This window comes from Protopterus annectens, chromosome 4.part0 (genome assembly GCF_019279795.1).
Source record: "Protopterus annectens isolate FY-2018-M chromosome 4.part0, PAN1.0, whole genome shotgun sequence".
NCBI lineage: Eukaryota > Metazoa > Chordata > Ceratodontiformes > Protopteridae > Protopterus > Protopterus annectens.
Genome location: NC_056733.1, coordinates 1,623,036,165 through 1,623,061,255, shown reverse-complemented (window position 1 = coordinate 1,623,061,255; position 25,091 = coordinate 1,623,036,165). Strand labels below are relative to the sequence as shown.

The 25,091-nt window shown below is 39.5% G+C and overlaps 1 protein-coding gene across 1 annotated transcript in view; it reads left to right on the top strand.

Moving 5' to 3' along the window:
* Nucleotides 1-25,091, top strand: part of FAT2 (FAT atypical cadherin 2) — a 1,015,713-nt gene that overhangs the window by 605,902 nt on the left and 384,720 nt on the right. The window contains exon 8 of the mRNA XM_044069413.1: nucleotides 21,919-22,058. Coding sequence (XP_043925348.1) covers nucleotides 21,919-22,058 — 140 coding nt within the window. The remainder of the gene's footprint in view (nucleotides 1-21,918; nucleotides 22,059-25,091) is intronic.

The following is a 25,091-nucleotide window of genomic DNA, read 5'->3' as shown; positions in this document are numbered from 1 at the left end:
CAGTCCATTCATTTGCCTACTTTTTTCCTTAATCCACAAAACAAAGAGGAATGAATGCTGCACTCTCTGGACATGCACAGACAACTTAGATTCTCTTTGGACAGGACTAAGCCTACCAGAAAATCTGAGTGGCTGCTAGTTAGCTTTGCTGCAGGGGCAGAGGGGAGGGCTATTTCAAAGCAAACCATTTCCAAATGGATAGCCCATTGCATTCATTTCTGCTACAAGCACCATGGAAAACCTACCCCACAGGGGATAAGATCACATTCCACCAGGGCTGCATTTACCTCTGCGGCATTTCTCAGAGGGGTCCCTACCAGGGACATACTAGAAGCTGCTACCTGGAGCTCTGTACATACCTTTACCAAGCATTACCACTTGCCTATCTTTTCTAAATCCAGAGCTAGATTTGCCACTGCTGTCTTGCAGGGATTAATAGCTAGCCCTAATGCTCTTTAACTTCCTCCTCACTTCCTTAGCTTTGGGAATCAACCCAAATGTGATGACTGCAACAATGAAACATGAAGAACATAATACAGTTGTGTACACTTACCATAAATGTAGATGTTCAAGTGTATTCGCTGATGCAGTCCTGGTTACCCTCCCTCCAGCCCCCTGACTTCTCTTGGCTCTACCTCTCCTTATGGTTGGTATGTCTATTTTTCCTTGTGTATTTGCTTTTTGATGGGGGTTTTACCATACCATTTAACTGCTTCCTATTATGGGGTCACCTGACATCTGGGGCAAGAAAAACTGATGTAATGGCATCAGCTGCATGTTTTATACTCCTGACGACCTGACGTCAAGGAAGAAGCGACAGCATCCGACACAGAAATCCAAAGACTCTGGTATTCAAGCCAGTTGAGGGCTACCTACAGGCAGATAACCCAAATGTGATGACTGCAACAGTGAATACACTCGAACATCTACATTTATGGTAAGTGTACACAACTGTACTTTCTGCAGTGCTTCTTCCACAGCTTCATAGGTTCATAGGTGCGTACTAGGCTAATGGCCGTGGGGCCTTTACAAGCCTAGCCATAGGATTATCCTGGCATAGTGCCACCTGATGTTAGTTCCCAGTGCCTCTGTCGAGTAGAGCCATAGGAGTTATCCCTGGGGTGAATTTTCTGTTTCCCATCCACTCATCAAGATTCCTCTTGAAGAGGGTCAACAAGGTGGTCTGCTTAACATGTATGGGAAGTCTATTCCATAGCATGGTCAGTCTCTGGGTTATGAACCTGTCCCTCCAGCATGTTCTGTTGATTGTGGTAATAAGGATGAGGTCTTGGAGCATGTGGTGTGGAGGGATTGGGATTTCTTTAGATGTAGCATTTCTAACACAGATGGGTCAGAAATGGCTTTGTAAGTCAAGCAGAGATCGCCTCTAAGTAGGTTATATGAGACAAAGAATAGTTGGAGTTTTTTGAGTCTGTCCATATAGGACAAGTGTTTAATGCCTAGGATCCTCTTCATGGGGTACTTTTGTGGCCTCTTCAGTTGTTACAGGTGTCTATTGAGGTACATGCCAAATGGGGCATTGTACTCGATGATTGGCCTAATGAAGGAAGATTAGAGGGAGACAATGACCTCTTTCTTCTTGGATGCAAAACCCTTAGTAATGAGATGTGCCACTCAGAAGGAGTTTCTGACCACAATGGCAATGTGGTGATCAAAAGAGAGGTTGCTGGCAACCTGAGTTTGCAGATCTCTTATAATATCTTCTGTGTTCAGTGGACTACCATCAATGTGGTAATTCATGGGAACCAGGTTTTTCTCAAAGGGGATGATGACACATTTTTTTGGCCTTGTGCTTAAGGCCATGGTTCTGACACCAGTCGTTGGTCTCAGTGAGACCATTCTGTAGGATGTCAACATCACTTGGAGAGTTAATAATAGCTATCAACTTGCAATCTTCTGTGAACATTGTCAGCCAGAGTCCCTTCATGTTTGCCTGGACTTCAGAGAAGTAGATACCAAACAGGAGAGGACCCAGAACCGATCCCTGTGGGACTCCACTCATGACTAGTTGGCAGTCTAACTCGGGAGTCAGCTACTTTCACACTGTGGGTTCTGTCTGTGAGCCTGTTTGCAACCCACCTAGTGATATAGGGGTTTATGCCTAGCTTAGTGAGTTTTTCTATGATTCCTGAGTGGGGAATGGTATCAAAAGCCTTGGCCAGATCAAGGTAGGCTGTATGAACCACCTTGCCTTCATCCACAACTCTGATGACTGACTCAAAGAAGTCAACCAAGTTGAGCAGGCATGATCCACCTTTCACAAAACCAAACTGTGTGGGATCCAGAGTTTGGAGAATCCCCATATCCTTGTTTATAAGGTCCATGATGATGCGTTCCATAGTTTTGCATATCAGACTCATCAGGCTAATGGGGCAATAGTTCCCAGGGTCTGTAGTCTCTCATCCTTTGTGGAGAGGGATGACTGTAGCAGTGCGGCATTCGGTAGGGACACAGCCTGAGGTGAGGCTGTGATTCAACAAGGCACACAGGTGAGGTGCCAATTCACTCTGTAGTTCATGTAGGACACAGCCAGAGATATTGTCAGGTCCCTTAGAAGCTGTATTCTTGGCCTTGGACAGTGATGTTTTAACCTGTGCAGCAGTAATACTGGGTGCCTTGCAATCTACTGGTATTGTGATTGGTCCTTTGGGGGGAGGGGTAAAGTTGGCACTGAATCTGTTGGCCAGCATACTGGCAATATCTGTTGCTTCGGTATAGGAGGTACCATTTTGCAGTAGCTCAGAGCAAATCTGGGTATTGCCGTGGAGATTCTTTACATAACTATAGAAGGCCTTGTGGTTGCCTTTACTACATGCTGCAATTCTGTTTTCATAGCTAGCTTTAGAGGATTTGATAAGGGATCTCAACTTTTTGTTGAAGCTAATAAGGGAGTTTTTCCAGTCTTGGGACTTCATCTTATTCTGCATCAGTTTCCTCCTTCTGTTGTAGAGTTTGTTTTTGGCAGGGGACCACCAGATTGGCTTCCTTTTTTTTGGAGGAGAGTATCTTGGTTCTATTGGGTATGGTGAGATCCATGCATTTGTGTACGTGTTCATACAGTGCATTAGTGTACGATTTGGTGGTCACGCAACTATTCTTCATTTGCATGGGTGCTGTGAAGTTAGCCACCTCTGTTTTTAGGAGCTCAAAGTTAGCTTTGGAAAAGTTTTTCATAGTGGTTACCTTTGCAGGCGGGTGGAGGGTGGGTGGGATGTGGATTTCCAAGGTGATTAATCTGTGGTTGGATCTAACCAGGGAGGAGCTGACTACTGGTGCAGAGCAATGGTCACCCATGTTAGTAATGACCAGGTCAAGGATGTTGCTAACTCTAGTGGGGGTAATAACAAGCTGGTCCAGGGTACTGGAATTAATGAACTCTAGGAAACATTGGGCAAGTGTACTGGTACATGAGTAGTTTTCCCAGTTAATGGAGGGGTAGTTGAAGTGTCTAGTAAGAGAGTGTTAGGTTGGACCCTAATATTCTCCAGTTTGCTTAGGAGCATGGAGTGTGAGTCTTGCGACATGGTTGGGGACCTATAGCAGGCTACAACCTGAATTGCTGTCTTACACAATGTTAGCTGCACCTGAAGTATTTCTGATGCATTATGTTGGGCTACCAGTCCGGAGGTGCGCACATCCTTTATGAATATGGAAACACCGCCACCTTTGGAGTTTCGGTCCAAGTTCTGGGGCTGAAAGGTGTGGAATGAGTTATAGCCTAGTAGTGCAGGGGTGCTTTCTGCTGCCTTGACTTCATTTATATATTTTATGCTGCCATTTAATACTGCGTATACTGACTACATCAGAATTGAAAAAGCGCAGTTGTGTAAAATCTTACCATAATAGTAGATATCCTTTTCTTCACTGCTGCAGTATTCTAAACCAAAGGAATCCCCTGCCCAGGGCAGACGGATGCTCAGCCAGTATACCAAAGCCTAATGACCTTGTATGTACTGTACATCATGCCTATGGGCCCTGCACAGAACATAGGTCATAAAAGGGACATACGGACACAGCTAGCCAGAACTAAATTGCCCCAGAAGAGAACAGTGTCTACAGGACAAAGAAGTCCATGAACACCCAGTAGGAAAAAATGCAGAAGAAAAATGAGGACCCCTCAGCCAGAAGGGAATCTAAAACAAAAAACATAACAAACAAGAGGAGTTAGAGGGAGGGAGTGAATACTGCCACAGTGAAGAGAAGGACATCAATTGTTATGGTAAAATTTTACACAGCTGCACTGTGTCCTTTTCTATCACTGTTGCAGTATTCTAAACAGAAGAGAGGAAAAAAACCTCAAGAAACAGAATGGGAGGTGGAAGACTGAGAAGATTCCTCAACAAACCTATATAAAATGGTTCTAGCAAATCTGCTCTGGCCCTAGAAACCATATCCATCTTATAATGCTTAGTAAAGGTGTGCACTGAAGACCAAATAGCAACTTCAAGGATGGAATAGGTGTCCAACACCTTGAAGAAGCCACCAGAAGAGCCAAATGCCCTAGTAGAATGAGCTGTAATAGAAGCAGACATAGGTTTGCCATGAAAAGTATAACAAAAGAAAATGGCCTTAGATATCCAGGAGGAGATGGTTTGCTTAGAAATGGCCAAATCCAATGTCCTGGGATGAAAGAAAACAAAAAACTGATCAAACTTATGCATGGCCTTAGTTTTATCCAAATAGTACATGTGCTGTCTGTGCAAATCCAAGGTATGCAGGAACCTCTCACTATCAAACTTGTACTGACTGATTCAAGGCAACTCATTTATTACCTTCCCCATAAAAGAAGGATGAGTACAAAGGGACATCCTGTCCATATGAAAAACCAACAAAGAAGGAAGGGCCATAAGGGCCTGGAGCTCAGAAAGTCTCCAAGTAGACGTAACAGCCAGCAACAAAGCAATCTTCCAGATCCAATGTTGTAAAGAAGCAGAATCTGAAGACTCAAAAGGAGTCTGAGTCAATTTTTCCAAAGCAAAATTAAGGTCACATGCAGGAGGAATAGGTTTCAATGAAGGCCTAATACGCAGGACACTTTTAAGAAATTGTTTGACCTCAAAACAAGAAGCCAAAGGAGGGCTCAAGGGCAGGCAAGCAGAGATGGCTGACAAATGGGCCTGCACAGAAGAATGGGCCAGGCCAGACTGGAGAAACTCACACTAATAAGAGAGGACCAGAGGGACCGCTACTGACATAGGGTCCTGGTTATGAGCATGGCACCAGACAGAAAATCCTTTCCAGATGGACATATAAGATTTTCTGGTTGAGGGTTTCCTTGCCTCTTGTAAAATCCTCAGCACATCCTTTGAAAAGAGGTACCTGAAAGGGATCAAAACCCTACTACCCACAGTGTCAGTTAAAGAGTGGACAAGTGACGATGGATCAGAGACCCCTTGTCCTGTGTGAATAGATCCAATCAGTGAGGTAATTTGTGGACATTACCCCTGGCCAGATGCATTAAGAGAGGGAACCAGTGCTGTCTTAGCCAAAAGGGAGCCACTAGCAAGATTTTTGTGAAGTCCAGCTGAATCTTCTGCAAGACTCTTAGAAGTAGAGGAAGAGGACAGAAAGCATAAAGAAACATCCCCTAGGAAATAAACTGTGTCTGTCTTCCATGCCAGATGAAGTGGCACTCTCAAACAGAAGAGAGAACACTGCCTGTTCAGAGGCATACCTCTCAACCATACCGAATTACTCAGTTTTTACTGAGTTTTGGGCTCCAAATGAAGGGGTGCCACGATTCCTGAGTGGCACCCCTTCATTTCCAATTTTTTTATTTTGTTTTTTTTAATTATTTCAAATATGCACTGTTGGAGCTGACATCATCACATGCGTGATGATGTCAGCTCCATCAGGGCTATCAGCCAGTCGGAATTGAGCTCCTTCAGCTCACATCATAATTTCTGGCTGCAAATGTGAGTGGGAAGCACTCATTTGGATTACTTAGCAGCTTGCTGTGGATGTATTTATCAAGAGTGGACCAGAAAATGTTAGCAGCACTCGTGTCATCATTGGGGGAATCATTTGGATTTATTTTATTAGCAGCACTCATTTGGATTTATTTTATTAGCACCACTCATTTGGATTTAGTTATTAGCAGCAGCGTTTGGATTTATTTACCGGGCCGGCACTCAAGTGAATCATTGGGGACTCAAGTAAGTGTGCGTGTGTGTGTGTGTGCATGTGTGCGTGCGTGTGTGTGTGTGTGTGTGTGTGTGTGTGTGCATGTGATGACATATCATAAGGAGGTTTTGTTTCTATTCTAATCCCTTAAAGGCTGTGTGCTCGAGAACAGTGATTAATTTTTTGTATCGTATGGAAGTTTTCAGTTCCTTTGGTTTGAGTCAGTTAGGCTGACAGCTGTGCTAAGAGAAAAAAAAATTCGATATTGTTTTGGACAGCATGGATCTAAACAGTAATAGTGGTACTGAAGGTGTCATTAGGTCCATTATAAAAAGCTCACTGCAAATGCGAACTAAGAATAGATGAGAGATATATGCTACAATTATTGCATACAGAATGGTATAGGAATCTGCTGAGGTTAAGAGTTGTAGTGGTATGTTAGGGCTTTGTATGGGTCAATCGGCTGTGAACAACTGCTGTGTCAAATAAGCCCTGTATTGTAATCTCATGTGCTTGTTCAAAAGTGATGTATTTTATTTTCTCACTACTTACAGACGAAGGATGCTGCAATGTTTACATGGACCAGAATTCAGGGAATCCATGTCCGTTAGCCTTGTGTAAATTGGTATACAATTATTACATGGGTGGCTGAAGTATGCTAAAGTAAATTTAGTTTTGTGTATTTTGTGGGGTGGGTAACATTGTCAATACACAGTGTAGATGTTTTGTTATCAGTTAAACATGGTAAATTGTGCACCTGGCTATTGGCTGCCCAAGTTGGTTAGGGAACTGGTTTTGTATGTTTATGGGATCTCAAACTTGGACGTTAAGCAGGTCTACATCTTTTTTTCTAAACTGACTACAGACTATTAGGCTGACTCATACCTCTCAACTGTCTCTTCAGGGACATCCCTAATTTTGATTCAAATTTTAGGTCTATCCCTCTTAATCCGTCCTAAAATTGGTGACTTTTGGAGGAAAAGTGGCAAATTATGCTCAATAAATAATGGCAAGCAATAATTAAGAGTTCTAGATTTATTTTATTTCACAAAATGTACATTAATTAACATTCTTTTAGTCTGCCAATGTAAAAACAGCCTAAAGTCCCTAGCCACCACCACTTGTGAGCTTTGTCCAGATTTTTTATGTTAAGAGTTGAGAGCTATGGTGAGAAGTGAGAACAGAATTTGTATTCCCCCATTATTGGCTTTGTTTGTCCATGTTTGTTTGTGTTAAGAGGTTGAGAATTATGGTGAGTGAGAAGTGAGAACTGAATTTGTATTCCCCATTATTGGCTTTGTCCAGGTTTTTTGTGCTAAGAGGTTGAGAGCTATGGTGAGAAGTGAGAACTGAATTCACCAAGTTATAGCCATTAAGTTTCAGTCTTCCTATTTTTCAGGAAACTGCTGATCTGGCATAGTGGTATGTTGCTTTGACTGTAATGCATAGGGTCCTGGGTTCAAGACTTGCCAGTGAAATGCATGGTGGTAACACATTGTTTTCTAGCAACTTTCCAAAATTATACAAGCAATGTTTAAAATGTGTCCCTGGTTTTTGACCTTTTGTCTCCCCCCAAAAAACTGAAATTGAAAATAAGTGTGGAAAGCTGTGTTGAGATGCCTATGGCTTACACTATTGTCATTCTATTTATAGTGTGGGTGTGGAAGTAGACTTTTATGATGGAAATGTTCTGAATTGGGCAGTTTTGTGATTATTGGTTCATGCATTTTATTTCATTGCCTACAGTACAGCCTACTGGAAAAATGTTCAAGCAATAAATTTAAAATGCCCTCTGTCTAACAAGTGTGCTGTATTATACAAGGAATAAAACTTAATAAACTCAGGAAGGTGTATTTGTGTGCAAGGTGCCAATGATTTGAAAACAGCCTAAAGGTAATCTTTATCCACCACTGGCCAGATGCATTTTCTTGGATGTGGTGTGGGTTCCAATGCTGTTTCAATGAATGAGAGTTTCAAGGGCAGAGAAGTTTTAATGCCAAGCCTATTTTCATTGTGAGACAGTATTGCTTTGTTTAGCAGACGTCTATTTGTGTTTGTGCAATGTTGTGCAATAAAATGTAAAAATAAAATCCAAATAATCATTGTAGAAGTAAAGCAGTATGCACACATTAGTGTTTATGGTAAATGGGGAGAAATAGACAGGTAATGGGACATTGGAATGGTTGCAGGGGGACTCTGGTGCCATATTTTGGTTGTCTGTTCTTCAGTTTGCATTTGAAAATTGGTATCCCACAATTCCGAGTGGATGGGGTTATGTAATTATGTATGCAAATTAGATGTTAATCAGTGTACAGATTTGTACCTATTTTACATGGGCCTTGTTCAGATTTTTGATGTTTCCAGGTTGAGAGGTATGTTCAGAGGTGAGGCAAAAAGATCTACCTGAGGAATACCCCATCAATGGACAATGTCCAGAAATATGTGTCTGTGAAGCTTCCATTCATGAGCCTGTGTTTCGGACCTGCTCAGAGAGTCTGCCACTATATTGTACTCTGAAGGAATGTACAGTGCCAAATAACCACCTCCCAAGCCTGAAGAGCCATCGATTATTGTGCTTCCCTGCTTGTTGGCATAAAACATCACTGCTATTACTATTAGATCCATACATATGTGTGTGTGTGTGTGTGTGTGTGTGTGTCTGTATATATATATATATATATATATATATATATATATATATAAAATAATATAATCCAAAGGAGAAATGTGGTGTGTGCAAAACTGGTCAATCAAAATATAAGAAATCCAGTAAAAAAGCAAAGAGCGACCAGACCACAGCTAATAAAATCAAGCCAAGTTTTATTCCAGGAAATACAAATGGTGAGCGCTTTTGCAGTAAAAAACTGCTTCATCAGACAAATTTTTCATTCCACTCATCAGTTTAAAAATACATGTGAGCCAATCAGAACTCAATAGCAATTAATAAAACATCAAATAAGAATTCACTACTATTTAGCCCATTAAGGAGCTAGCTGTATCATAGTGGAGGGTAAATATACAATAAATACGAAAAGGTATAAATACATGTAAAAAAGAAGATACCTCTATGCATCAGTTTTTAATAAAATACATAAAGACAGCTATTTTTTAAGATGTCTCTTATCTAGCATAGGTTTGATGGAAAACTTATCATTCAACCCTTTCCCCATAGTGGCTCTCATTCTAAAGATCCATTCTAGTTCTTTACATTCTACTTTATTCCTTTCCACACCCCCTCTATTCCCAGAACATACTTTCTCCATGACCAAAAATTTAAATGTGTGTGATACATCCGTATCTATCACGTGTCTGGCAAGGGCATTAGTATCCGCTCTCCTCCGAATGTCATAAAGGTGTTCTCTGATGCAATCACGTAATCTACGTGTAGTCATACCTACATAGAAGGATGAGCACATTTCACAATAAGCCAAATATACTATATTATATGTGTTGCAGTCTGCTCTAAAGTTGAATGTCAGAGCCTTCCCAGTATCTGGGTGTAAAAAATAACCTTTACTATCCACTGCTTCACAAAAGTTACATTTCCCACAAGGTAGAGTACCTTGTACATGTTCAGAAGTCCCAGTACAGTGCATATTAATATTCCTCGGCCCACATAGTAACCTTTTAAGTGATTTCTGATTCTTAAAAGCAAAACTGGGTTTGCCTCCAACCATATTTTTTACCTTATCATCCACACACAAAATATTCCAGTGCTTCCTATAGATCCCTTGTAGCAGTCTGATATTACTGGAGTAAGTAACAGGTACTCTCAGTACTTGGTTTCTGTTAGATTCTTGCCTATCTGTAGGGGTACAGTTTGAAAATATGGTTTAGCTTCATTATTCCTGAGAGCCATCACATTGGACACAATAGGGTTAACTTCTGTAACTTTATAACCTCTCTCTTTAAATGTCCTCTCTAATGTGTGCATTTCTTGCATGAATGTCCCATCTTCCACTGTTAATCTAGACATCCTAAATGCTTGCCCCTTTACAACATTCTTAAACACATGGTTGGGGTGCATACTGTGTCTATAGACATATGTATTTCTACTACATTCTTTACGATAAACCTCAGTGTAGAACTTCCCTTTGCTTTTCCTTTTAACATTAATTTAACATTAATTTCCAAAAACTCCATAGAAGTAAATGAGGTTTTAAAAGTAAATTCTAAAAAATCAGTACTATTGTTGACATTATTAAAGAAGGACTCAAAGGAGTCCAACCCTCCTTGCCAAATAAGAAAGAGATCATCTACAAATCTCCGATAAAAAATAATATACCTACTGAGATCATATGTCAAAATATAGTGACGCTCCCAGGTCCCCATTACAAGGTTGGCGTAGCTATGGGCACAAGAAGTGCCCGTAGCCACGCCATCCAACAGTCTATATACAGACTGCTCAAAGAGAAATAGGTTATTTTCTAGTACAATTTCCATAAGAAAACATAGAAAATCTATAGTGGCAGCATCATATGTGCCATCTTCTATCAGGTATTGTTTCAGATATTCTATGCCAGTCACGTTAGGGATCATAGTAAAAAGTGATTTAACATCCATAGTAACCAGTAAACAATCAGTTCCAAGATGTGTATTTTCTACAAACTCAAAAAGGTCTCCTAGAAATTGTTTGGTGTCTTTCAAAATGTGCTTATTTAAAGCCAATACAGGTTTCATATGGTGTTCTGTGTAACTAGAGAGGGGTTCAGTACTCCACACCCCACCAGCCACTATGGGTCTCATAGGTGGACAGGAAGGGTGTTTATGGATTTTGGGGAGCCCCTGAATAATGGGTATAATGGGTTCCTCCACTATAAAATAATTGAACAGATCAATATTTATAACACGACTTTGTAAACACTCGAATAAAGCATTGTGAATTCTATTATTAAAAGAATGAATATTCCCATTAGGGACTTCTTCGTAAACATGGGCATCATTTAACATAGATAACATTGTCTGTCTATAGAAATCATAATCCATCACTACAATTCGGCCCCCTTTATCAATGGGTCTAATACACATATCGTGATTTCAACATAAAGATGATAAGGCTGCCTTTTCATCTTTGTTAAGGTTGTTGTGACACTTAGTAGTTGTTCTATTGTCGCAAAGACTATAAACATCTGTAAGGCATGCTTTCTCAAATGTTTCAACCACACCATCAACAATCGATATATAGTCACTCAGTTTCTTAAAACATCTACTTGTATTAGAATCAGTGACACAATCATTATGTTGCATTTTTAAAAGTAGATTCCTGGTAAACATTTTAAGTTCGATTACATTGTCTGTGTTAGTCGTTCTGTTTGAAGGCACAAAAGTCATACCTTTATCTAGAACAGCAATTTTAGCTTGTGTGAGTTCACAGTGAGAAATGTTCCAAGTTAGGGATGTGGTTTGTGCAACCACATTTTCTTGAGGGTATTGGCGCCGTTCTCCTGTATCGACGCCTTGCCTTTCATTCTGTTCTTGCCCAGAGGGAATTCCCAAAAATGCGTATTCCTTATAGGATATGGTGATGTTGATAGTAAATTTCCCGTATCAGCAGGGGGATAAACAATACCATCTTTGTTACCAGCCACAGGTAGGGAATTTGTAGGTTTTTTGCGTGTTCCAAAGGCCACTTGCTGGTCATTTCTTTCATTATTCATGTCTGGTATTACCTGAATGCTTTGTGAGCTTAGTTGTTCCTGTGGAACATATACGTTATCCTGGGCTGCAGTACTTAAGGTGGATACTTCCTTATTAGTATTCACAGTAGAGATGTTGTGCGGATTAGTTCTATTAGAGGCGTTCATTGTTAAATTATTGGCATTGTCTGCCCTCGGCCACGCAAAGACTCGGCCGTTGGAAAAATCTTCAGATTCTCTGGATTTTTTTCTTTTTATAATTTAACAGCTGAGCTTCATAAGCATGTAGAAGCTCACTCACATGGTCCACCTTAAGATCAACAATCGAAGGTGGATACTTACTATACAGTTCTTCTTGCAGACTAGTTATATGAGTGACTAGAGATTCCTGTTCAGGTGTAAAATAGTCAATCAGTAAACACATATAGCTAAAACTAGTCTCAATATTAATACGTTGCCATTGTAGAAGCAGATCTTTATAGACATTGCCATAGGAAGGCATATTAAGTACTCGCAAGCCACAAGGTATAATATGAAGATTGAGACAGGCTTCAAAATGAAATCTTTGCAGTCGTAGATGTACTAATTTACGAGTTTCATTCTCTATTTTATGAAGGTCTCTCTTAAGTGAAATTGAGTCATCCTCACAGTCAGATTTTTCTATACCTGGTGTAGTCACAGGAACGAAGTTCAGTAAAGGATTATTCCTATTCTGAATGAACAGGAATGTTTTCTTTATATCAGAAGTTGTATTTTCAGTAGAGCCCTTTTTAGGATCCATCTCCAGTGTAGTATCCGTGCCTTCAGCCATGTCACAACACCACAGTAACAAAAGAAGCACTAGAATCCAAAACAGAAACATGGTGTGTGCAAAGTGGTCAATCAAAGTATAAGAAATTCATTAAAAAAGCAAAGAGCGACCAGACCACAGCTAATAAAAATCAAGCCAAGTTTTATTCCAGGAAATACAAATGGTGAGAACTTTCGCAGTAAAAAACTGCTTCATCAGACAAATTATTCATTCCACTCATTAGTTTAAAAATACACGTGAGCCAATCAGAACTCAATAGCAATTAATAAAACATCAAATAAGAATTCACTACTATTTAGCCCATTAAGGAGCTAGCTGTATCATAGTGCAGGGTAAATATACAATAAATACTAAAAGGTATAAATGCATGTAAAAAAGGAGATACCTATATGCATCAGTTTTTAATAAAATATATTTTATATATATATATATATATATATATATATATATATATATATATATATATATATATATATATATATTTGTATGTACACACACACACACACATATACACACACACACACATATGCATATATATATATATACACACACTTGCAATAAACTGTCAATAAGGTTTTCATCAGTCGAGTTTACCACTGTTTGTTTTAGTCAAGAGCACTCTTTATAGGTTGCAGAAAGTGTCAAAGTTAGAAAAATCACTTCCTCATGTTGAATGTGAGTTGTGCTTGGGTGAAGACAAGTGAGTCTTTGCATTAATGCTAAAGTTTTCAAAAACACCAACATTTTCTACACTAGTTGTAGGCATGTGTATATGTGTGTGTGTGTGTGTGTGTGTGTGTGTGTGTGTGTGTGTGTGTGTGTGTGTGTGTGTGTGTGTGTGTGTGTGTGTGTGTGTGTGTGTGTGTGTGTCTGTGTTAGTGTTAGAATTAGGGATAGGGAAGGTAATAGTGTTTTTGTGTGTTTGTATTCGTCACCAGATGTAAGTACTTGTTTCGAGGTTAGGGTCAGAGTAAGGGCTAGGTTGGATTACAACTTTAATGTTTGATATGTTTGCTGTTGTGTGTGAAGATGTGTGAATGTCTTGTGTAATGGTACTGCTAGGGGAAAGGAGGTTGGTAAAATAATATTTAGGGTTGGGGACAGTGGTAGCCTTAGAGGTAGAGTTGGCACACATGAGTAAAGTGGTACAGGGGCAAAGCCCCCCTTGTCAGTCCTTAGTCATTTGAGCTAACCCTTACCCTGCCCTCTGCCCCTAACTCCAGTCCTACACATTGTCTTACCAAAAGTCTTTTCCTTAACAGTACCACTATTCAGACAAATTATGTCTGAAGCTGTTGTTAGTTTTTGTTGTTGTTGTTTTTACAACTGGTGTAGTTTCATTGAATTTTTCCTGCATTTATGAGCGTTTTGATGTAAAATATTTGATGTAAAGTGTTTCAATGTACTGCATGTTGATTTTAGGGAAGATAGGCATATGAATATCTGTATGCTATGAGAGCTAAATACCAGCATGGCATCTGTGTTCACATCTCCAAAGCTGGTAATCTAGGTTGTTGTAGCAAACCAGATGCATAGGCTTCTTTTTCAACTCTACATTCTTTATGGGATAGGTGATTAGTGATGCACTAGAATCGCTGACTGGGGTTAAGAGATGAAGTCTCACAGTATGCAAAACAACCTTAGTTTGTAGTGAGTCACTACTGTTCATTCAAGAAGGTACACATAAGAAATCATGCTTGTGCCAGTTTATGTCATTGCTAATCATGCACTGGGTAACAAATCTCGGTTCCCACCAAGTGTGTGTAAGGCCATTATCTCTCTTTCTTTAAAAATGTAATTTATGAATCAGGATGAAAACAGAAAGAAAAAAGTAAATATATTCTGCACTTCTGATTGATGATAATTCATGCATGCATTAATTTACCTGATTTTATTACCTTCTATTATCTCTGAAGTTCTTATAGTGAAATGTTAAGGATTTCTGTGAATTAAACTATATGTTTTCCTAACGTATAGCAGTTGGTGTGTAAGGATAAAAGTTCTAGGCACTGACCAGAAGACTGGCATAAGTTGTATATATTATCTTTTCAGGAAGCTGAGATAGAATTGTCAGTAGGTCCTCAAAGCTGAATGGTTACCAAGAAATTGCTACTGAGTTTCTTCCTGCCGGTGATTACATAAAGAGGGAGAAAGGCACAATTTCATTTTAACAATCATGCCCTTGATTTGTAATGTTCATTGTACAGCAGCACGTTTGGATCCATTTAGTAGATTACACTGGTTACAGCCATAAGTAGGAGTTGTTTTCCTCGCAGGAATACTTTCACTTAATATGCCAAATACTTTTTATTGAAAGAAAGAAACAGTGTTTAGGACAGTTATCTGCTACTGAACACAGTTTACACTAGTAGCATGAACGCAGACTTGTATACAACTATCATTGCATTCTTAGTCACAAAATAAGGTTTGTGTGTTGTCTAGAAATTTGATGGAAGTGCATTCATTTTCCACATTGTGCAAGGGAAAAGGTATACAAAGATAGGGAACACAGAAACAAGTTTTAAACAAACAGTGCCAGACTTTTTCCTTGAGGCAATACCTGTGCTTACTGAATTATTGCTAAAGTCACCATTTACATCTTGAAATCCTTACAAACCTTGCAAGTCATTTCTTGACATTTCATGTAATTTATTATCTTATGTTTAGGTGCAAGTAATAAAGCAGTATGTTTTTCCTTGAGCTGTTTCCTGCCTGCTTTGCAGACTGTCTTTTGGTCTGCCATCTGTGTGAACAGGAAGCTTTGCTTGCTGTAATCGGGAGTGCAGTCTGTCTTCAAGCTGTGTAGCAGAAGGCTCACTAAGCCAGCAAGTAGACTTCCTATAGGTATTATTAACGTAACTGGAAAGAACACAGAAAGTATGACCTTCACAGATTTTTGCTGAGAGTATCAAGGTCAGGAAAGAGCTTGTTATAGGTTTTTCAAATGATTTCTTACATTTGAGGCATTATCATCGATTCACCATATTTCTGAAGAAATGTCTTTCTTTTCACCATTTTGGAAAATATCGATAAACAGAATGTAAATCCTGTATTGAAGTGTACTTCAGCTAGAGGACATACTTCAATACAGGGTTTTCATTCTGCCTTTTGGTCTGCCATCTGGGTGTTTCCTAGATTTTAAGGGATGACAGCTGTAGACCCTGCATGTTTGTTGCAATGTGGGTTTCTTTCTTTCACCCCTTTGCTCTCTGCTGTCTGTTGATCCCGACTCCATCAGTCACCTCATTTGTAGTCCCTTTTCAAATGCTTGTCATACCTTTTACATCCACGTTGGTACAACCTCAGAACTTGTATATTTAAGTTCCAGGGGAGAGAAGGAACAGCTTCCCATATCAAGGGGATTAAGGAGACAAATCATTCCTGCAAAAATCATTTTGTGATCTTTCTCTACCATTAGTGTTTGCAGATTGGGTAATGTAATATGTAGTGCAGATTTTTAAGTTGTTCATGTTTGTATTTTAGATTAGTACAAAAACTGACAACAAGCAAAGGCAAAGTTCACAAGCTCCATGCAGTGTATGCCTTTGACACTCATCATGAAACTCATTTCCCATGTTTCACTTTGTGTGTGTGTGTGTGTGTGTGTGTGTGTGTGTGTGTGTGTGTGTGTGTGTGTGTGTGTGTGTGTGTGTGTGTGTGTGTGTGTGTGTGTGTGTGTGTTTAAAAGGAGTTTATTTTATTTTGTTGGTAGACCTTGTCTAAATGGAAGCCCAGTTTCAGGGGAGGCCCACAGAGGAAAGCTCAAATAACAAGAAAAGCATTGAAATAATTTTTATATAGTATGTAGAAGACTTAAAACTTTGATATAATTTATATCAGCACATTAGGAAATAACATTTTATAGCATCATGTAATTTGAAAGTAGAACTGTACCACGTTAGCTCTAGATGATTGGCACCCTGACCCCATGTGCAAAAATGTTGAAATATGGGGTTATGTATGGATGGAGTCTCAACAACAAGCAAAGACATAGCTATATCATCTAGTACCCAGTGCCAGTCCCTAAAGAAGTGTCTTACATCTGCACCAATTGGCTTCTTACAAAACACAAAACCACAACCCTCCTCAGCTCTTCCAAGTGAAGAGCCAAAAAAGGACCTTGGCTTTTACTGTAGAAAGCCAACTGGTGCTTTTGTACCAATTATTTCCTACAGATACATGCCCCCATAAGCTCTTTAATTAAAGAAAAAAAAAATTAATGAAAATTCCGGAACTCTTGATCACCCCCCCAACATAGAGCATCCAGGCAGGTGCCCCCTTCACCCCATCAATGAAATGTTTGCGGGAACAAGGGCGGTAAATAGGAGGTATCTACTGTAGCCAGGCAACTCACGTGTTGCCGCAAAGAAGGCAAAATACAATCTATTCCCTACTGAGGGAAATGAGCCCCCACTGAAACAGAGTATGATTTGCAAGTAAACAGTTCAATGTTATAAATTTCCTTGATAGGGAGTTATGGAGTCTAACCAGCTCAGCACTCCACGCTTATCTCTTTGTTTGATGTAGGATCATAGGTTTGTAGTAGGCTAACTGCCATTGCAGACCATTTTATGCCCAGCCAATTACCCCATGTAAGCATCAAACTCTGCACTTTGTGTCTATAAGTTAAACACCTTAACCATTATTCCAACCTCCCACTAAAGGAGTGGGGCTTCTGCTAGAAACAGGAAGTTTTCATGAAGTTACTAAAAGTAGTACAACTGAATATTGAACTGTGTGCCATGTCACAGTTCACCTATCTTAAAGACGACATGCTTGCGACTTGTTTTGTCAGCTTCCTCCTTATTACATGCTTATTTGTTAATTAGATAACCCTGTGAGGCACAGCTGCCTCTTTTCATGGGTGACCTTGAAGCATTGTCTATGACTTGCGTAGAGTTTGAAAGGGGGTTGTTGGGGGCACATTGTCATAATCCTCTACACTAACCAGCTGGACTATTTGAAATTTTTATAGTTTTAAGGTCTAAGCTTTTCTCAAAGCTCTTTTAGCATGCTGACTCTGGTGCACTCTAACTAAAGACAGCCAGACTACCATGAAGTTCCTAAAACCAAACAGCAACTATCCAGCCCTCTCAAATGCAGATAACATGGACTCTTATGGGGAAGTATACATCAACGTCCTGTATAACCACTTAAACTAGGTCTTGCTGAAAAAACATGCTACCTTGGTGGACCCATAGTATTAACAGGCTATACAACAAGAGAAAGAAACTAATGTCCAAGAACAAGAGAACACTGGCTCCGCAGAGGAAGAAATCCCTCTCTAGCTTAAACAAAGAAATTAGAGATCTTGTCAAGTCCTCCAAAGCTAATAACAAAGCAAAAATAGCCCCCTACCAAAGGATAATCACAAAACATTCTTTAACTATGTCCAATATCTAAAAGGGAATACCAAGATATGTGCTAAACTGGTTGTGGATGGCACCACCCATACTAAACCAGAGATAATAGCCAACCTGCTAGCTGACAGATTTGGAGCAAACTTCACCCCCAGTCTCCTCCAGTCATGTCCCAAGGTATATCTGCCACCATTCTTCAGCCTATTAGCTCAAGAGAGCAGGTCATCTCAGCACTCTCCAAGGCCAAAAACACAGCATCAGTGGGAGCAGACAACATCCCAGGTTGCCTTTTAAACAACTTAAAACATGACTTATTATACCCTCTTGGATCCCTGTTTAACTACAGCTTGTGAACTTTCTATGTTCTATGGAATGGAGGACAGCAGTAGTAATCCCTCTGTACAAAGGGGGACCTTCAACCGACCTTGGGGATTATAAGCCCATAAGCTTGACTAGCCTCATCTGCAAGGCCATGGAAAGAATCTTTATGGATTACATCTATAGATCTGCAGTCATGGGACTCCACACATATCTGCTGACCTCACGAGACCCAAACATAATGCATGTTTTGAAACATGAGGAGAATAAATCTAAGATGACTTCCCTGCTTAACTTATCAGAAGCCTATCAGCATCAAGAAGGAATGGAAATCAAACCAGAAGTAGAAAAATCAGACAGCAACTGAATGTGCCAAAAAAAAAAATAATATAAGGTGAAGGACCAGATGCGAAGGTAAGAAATGTGGAAAATGCATAAAAATAGGTGCAAGTATGGAATATTTCTGGAAGAACCTCATGTTGATCAGGAATGAACACAGGAATGGTTAAGGAGAGGTAAATTTAAACCAAGAGATGAAAGGTTAATATTGGCAGCACAAGATAGTGGACTACGTCACACGTTGGTTTACAAAGTCCACTGAACATGTGGGAGAAAGAGACAAATGTAGGTTTTGTAAAACAGAATTTAGAAACTGTCACACACCTAGTTGCTGGTTGTGACATACTAATGGCAGAAAGACTGTATACTGAAAGGCATAATAATGTGGCACGACTGCTGCACTGGGGATTGTGCAAACATTATGGGGTTGAAGTGGCTGAAGTACACTGAAAACATGAGCCACAAAGCATCATAGAAAATGAAGTCTACATCACATAGGACCATCCATTACCAACAGTTCAAAAGATAGATGCTAGAAAACCAGATATAGTGATCCAGGAAAAGAAGACAAAAGTAGCATTGATCATTGAAATCGCCACATCCATTGACTACAGTATCCTGCGGACAGAGAGACAAAGTTGTAAAATATCAGGATTTGCAAGCAGAAACAAGAGTAATGTGGAAGAAAGACACTCAAATAGTTCTAATAGTAGTAGGAGAAACGGGTCTTATAAAAAAAAGAGTCTAAAATCTTATTTAGATATGCTAACAATACATGTAACTCCATACGAATTACAGAAGGAGTCATTACTGGACACATTGCAGGTGCTGCGAAGAGCACTTTTGGCTGACATGAAAGAGTGAACCAATACTAATTTCATGTACTTTAGTCGTACTTTGACTTAGGAATGGGGTCTATTCCCATCATGGTATCAGAAACCCAAAAGATTTGGAGAAGTTATAAATGGGGAGACCTTACTAACAAGGACATGGGCAATCTCCAAATGCTGGACCCAACCCTGTTTAGATTTGTTAAATGTAGATCATTCCTGTTAAACATGGTTGATTTCTCGAGAAAGCCACCAAGGCCCTGGACAAGGGAAAGGCAGTGCATACTGCCTAACGTGACCTATCCAAGGCATTCGACACACTCCTCCACTCAGGTATTATAGAAAAACTCTCCCAGTTGGGAATTAGCCACTAAATTACCGGATGGGTAGCCAACTGGCTCACTGACAGGACACATCCTGTCGAAGTGGTTGGCTTCACCTCTAGCAAAAGACCAATCACCAGTGGCGTACTACAGGGTTCTGTGCTGGGCCCCTTACTGTTCAGAATTTACTTCTCTGAAGTCCAGGCAAACTTTGACAGCCTGTGGCTGACCAAGTTCACTGACAATCGCAAATTGAGAGCAATCATTGAGACCCCAATGATGTTAATATGCTGCAGACAGGGTTAACACAGACAAATTATTGGTGTCAAACCCACAGATTAAAGTTAAAAATAAAAAATGCATTTTTATTCCCTTTGAGAAAGCTGACATTTCTGCTAATTATATTATAGACAACATCCCCATAAGTGTTGACCCAGTGGTTCTCCAGTTTATATCGATCTGAACTTTGACCAAGATGTATCCATAGTAATAAGAAAATACTTCTGTGTAGCACGTGTTACAAATAAAGGCATTACATCTAGATCTAAGGCTGTTTTAATTCCACTATACTCGTCTCTCATCAGACCAATAATACAATGCACCCTTTTACATGTACTTCAGCAGATACCTGCAACAATTGGAGAGACCACAGGGGTTTCTCACCAAGAAATTACATGCGACACAAAACAAGTCTTATGCAGAAAGGCTGAAAGCCCTGTCACTGCAGTCTGTCTATTATAGGTTACTAAGGGTTGACCCTTCCCTGGCTTACAGGGTAGTCCCTGACCCGGCCCTGATGAAAATTCCACACATTCATAAATCAAACTGCAGGAGTGTCACTTGCTCCAGGGATGTTAACCTAGCCTCTGACATGAACAGGTCATGCTGAAGAGGTAGTTACATCTCCCAGAGACGGCCACTTCTCTTGAACAAGCTTTGAATTCATGTGAAACAGAGCCCCTCCCTGACCCTCTTCAAACACAACCTAGATCAATGGATGGGTGACTGCAGATTCACTCTTAGGGTGATGCCCATGTCACTCCTTGACAGAGGAAGTTGGTATTAACTACCATAGACCCTTGCCTCTGCGAACTTCACTCACCTAATCACCAACAATTGGGGTGATTCAGGATAAATATGGTTAGACTTGTAAAGGCTGTAGGGCCGTTAACCTAGTAACCTTCTATAAACCTACGAACCTGTTTGTGCTCCTGGTAAAGCACTCTTTGTGTACAACTTAGTGTCCTTCAGTCTGTGCAGTGTGAGCATAACTGATACTGCTACTACCTATCAGGTTTTGGCTGAAGACCCTACTCCATGTGCAACCGAGGTGGGAAAATTAAAATTTGGAAGAGTTAGAATTACTGTGATTAGATGTGAAGCAGGTGTAATAGTTTCCCTTTTATATTTTACATATGCTTGTAAATAGAAGCCTGCATACTGATTTCACTGAAAATGCCCAGTTACTTGGGGTGGAGCTGTCAGATTTGCTTAACAGTTGCAACTAGAATTCACTTCAAATCTGTAGTGTCAAACAACTAGTCCAGAAATTACTGCAATACCACACAACAGCCAAGCAAGATCCCCTGGAAGTCATAGGTAAATAAATTAAATACATGTCATAGTATAGTTACGATTAAATAAAAATCATAAGTAAACACTCATAAAAGTGCACATCATGGCATTCTTGGTGTATACCTTGCTTTATCTATGGTATACATATATGTATATGTATACATTTGAAAATCCTGACTGCTGTGCATACATCTAATTAGCTTCTGTGTTGTTTTTCTTTCACCTATGAAGTTTTTGATTTTATAGCAATGGTGTTCCTGCTTTTTTCATACAATATATTTCTTTCTTTCTATCTCTCTCTCTCTCTCTCTCTCTCTGTCTACCTTTCTATCTGTGTCTCTATATGTCAATCTAAATAACTGTCTGTGTCTATCTCTCTATGTATCTCTCTCTCTGTATATGTCTAACTATATATCTACCTGTCTATCTCTCTAAATGTCTGTCTATTTATATGTCTGTCTTTCAGTCAATCTACTTTCAATGTACCTATTTACCCGTCCATATACAGAACATTTGCCCCACTAGCAGATGCTGTAGCCATGCTGCAACCAACACAATTTCTTTTATTTCTGGTATTTTCAGATGGAGATGATAACAAAGAGTTTGACATTGAAAAGAACACAGGCCGTCTTGTTATTGCAAAACCACTAGATGCTGGAAAGAAGTCTAACTATAATCTTACTGTAAGAGTTACAGATGGAACAAACATCATTACTACTCAGGTAAGCTCAGCAGGTTTGAAAGTTTTTAATGTTCAAAAGCATCTGAATGTGCTGCTATTTCTCTGTTTTTCAAATTGCATGTCTTGATTGTCCTTGCAGCTGCTTTAATTGTTCTTTCCTGTAATTAAGTCCTTGTGGGGAGCAATTACGGTTATTAAGAGTGTAGAAATGACAAACTAAATATCACTTCTGGTATAATCTGTGTAATATACTCTTAGCAAAAGCTCTCTCTACTTTAATCTAGCTATACTGTGCCTATACCTATAATTAAGTGTTCTCCCTCTTAGCTGCTCTTCCACTAACTTTACTGCCTTTTTCAAGCTTCTAACCCCTCTTCTTTAATTTTCTGTCCACTGGACTCCCTCACTTCTTCTCGCTTGACTATTCTTAAGGTGCCTTAATTCCTATCACCTAAGGTGCATCAGTGGGCTAAGAAGTTGTCATTTCCAGGGATGCAAAATCACAATATAACTCATTTTTATTAAATCAATAGTTAGTGTAATAATAATAACCCTACTTTGTCGATAACTCCCACACCAAATTTTTCTATTTTTATTCCTAGCTACCCAGTCCCAAAGCACAATGCCAAAGATATGAAAACAGCCTGACAAACTCTGCCCATAAAATTACTGCTCTGAAGGACCCTCTTACTGCAACCTATGTCTCAGCCCTTCCCAAGGTCTCTAGAAGCAGTCACAGGACTATGTAATCAAAAAGTATGATCTACTACATAACAAGTATTAGTTCTGTGAATTTATAAACTGTGTTATGTGCTGTCTGCCCTAAAGAAAAAACAGTAACAAAAATAGCAGTCACTTGCCTAATATTAGGTTATTGAGTCTTGTATGCACAGCTAGTTGGTATACCCATTCCACAAAGACCTAAACAACACCTTTTATTTTTGACCTTGAAGCATGTTTGGATTATAGTGAGCCTAAAGAATGCTACTTCATTAATACAAAATCCTGTATCATCCTGCCTACTTTCTACATCCCGACAGCTCTTATCTATGCCTGTTCTGATATACTTAGTTTGTTGACCTTTAGAGCCTTCTTTACTTTCTGCTCTTTCTTTCAGGTTGTTTCTGGCTGGTAAAGTCCACTGCTGGCATAAGCCCACTCCGTTAAGCCCTCACTTTGCTCAGGCTTCCCTCCGCATCCTTACTCTACCCCCAATTCCCAACCAACCCCCACATAATCTATACTTACACTTCTCAAAACTCCTCCTCCACCTCTCCCCCTCCAATCCCTTCTAGACTCATATCTTTCAATTAAGTAACCCCCACCCCTCACCTCTATCACTTTAGTCGCACCTTATCCCACATTGCTATTCCACTCATCATAACTGCCTACACTTTTCCTTATTAAAAATATTTCATTACCTACTTTCTCTCTAGCATCCTGTATATCTGATGTCCTAAAACCATGTTAATGTACTCGTGCCTCTCATTTCTTTTCCTTCTCCTCCTCACTAGCCTAAAAACTCCACAAAATGCAATACTATATAAATATTCCTCAACTGTTACCTCATACTTTCCACTCAATCCCTCTATCTCCTACTACTTTCTAATATCTACAGTTCTAATCGCCATTCCTGTATTCTTCTATAATGATCCTAAAATATTCAATTCCAACTACTAAAAGCTAAAACTAACACATGTACCTAAACTTTCCAAAACCCCTAGAATAACTAGACACTCTTTCAGCATCATACATTTGTATGGGGACATTCACTCAAACCCAGGTCTCAGCAGTACCTCACAAATAAAACACATATAATTTATCACTTTTAACTTTAAACGTATATGCAATAAATTAGCAGCCTTTCAAACTTGGTTAATACTAAACAATCCTGACATCCTTGCCATAACAGAGACCTGGCTAAAACTGGGAATAAAAAATACTGAAATCCTACCCACAGGTTACAGCACTATCAGATTAGATGGAGTACACACAAAGGCTGGAGGTACTGCCCTTGTATTCCCAAACACCCTAATAGTTACCCCCTGTGCTAAAACTATACCCAAATTTGGTACAGCAGAAATCCTCATTACATTCCTAAAAATAAATATAGCCAAAAGCACCTGCATTGTCATTTTATATATCCCTGTCAGACAAAATATTCCTGTACTGGAAAACATACTTTTCTAGATTTCTGAAACAATATAAAATGAAATTATTTTCCTAGGCAATGTTAACATTGATTGGTATACCTTATCTTGACATAACTCAACAAACATTTTATGTGTCTGTGGCTTTACTTAAATAATTAATACTCCAACCAGATATAGCAGAAGTAATGTGCAATAATCCACTCTAGATTGGATACTGCTCGCTAACCTTACCAACTACTCTTCATCTGGTACACTCCCTGACTTCCTAAGCAACCACCTACCAGACTTTGCACACCAGACTGTCATCCATCTCACAAAGCAGCACAAATTCAAAACCATACACAGTCTGTAAAAATTCAACAAAGACACATTCATTGACTCTCTAAAAGCTACTGACTGTGCTGTCTTAAAAATCTTACCCCTTAATGAGGCAGTTGAACATTTTAACAGGACTTTCTTAAGCATTCTCAATATACTAGCCCCACAAAGTACAAAAAGAATAAATAATAACCATGTCCCATGGCTCTCCAAATCATGCAAAACCTTAATGAAACAGAGACAAAGCATGGTTACAGAATAAAAATCGCACTAACTTACAGTTATTTAGACAACTCTGCAGTCAGGCTAAAAGTGAAATTTCCCCATGACAAAAAAATTATACTACACCCACATTCAGGATAACCATAAAAACAATCCCAAGAAATTCTAGTCCTTCATATCATCACTTCTCAACTCAGGAAATAAAAACAATCCCAATCCATGCCCCGACATAGAACCTCATCAAACAGCCACTCTGCACCTATTCCCATACCTTCTCTCTCCATCACCCACTCTGCACCTACTCTCATACCTTCTCCCCATCCCCCCTCTACACCTATTCTCGTACCTTCTCTCCCTAACCCTCCCTCTGCACCTATTCT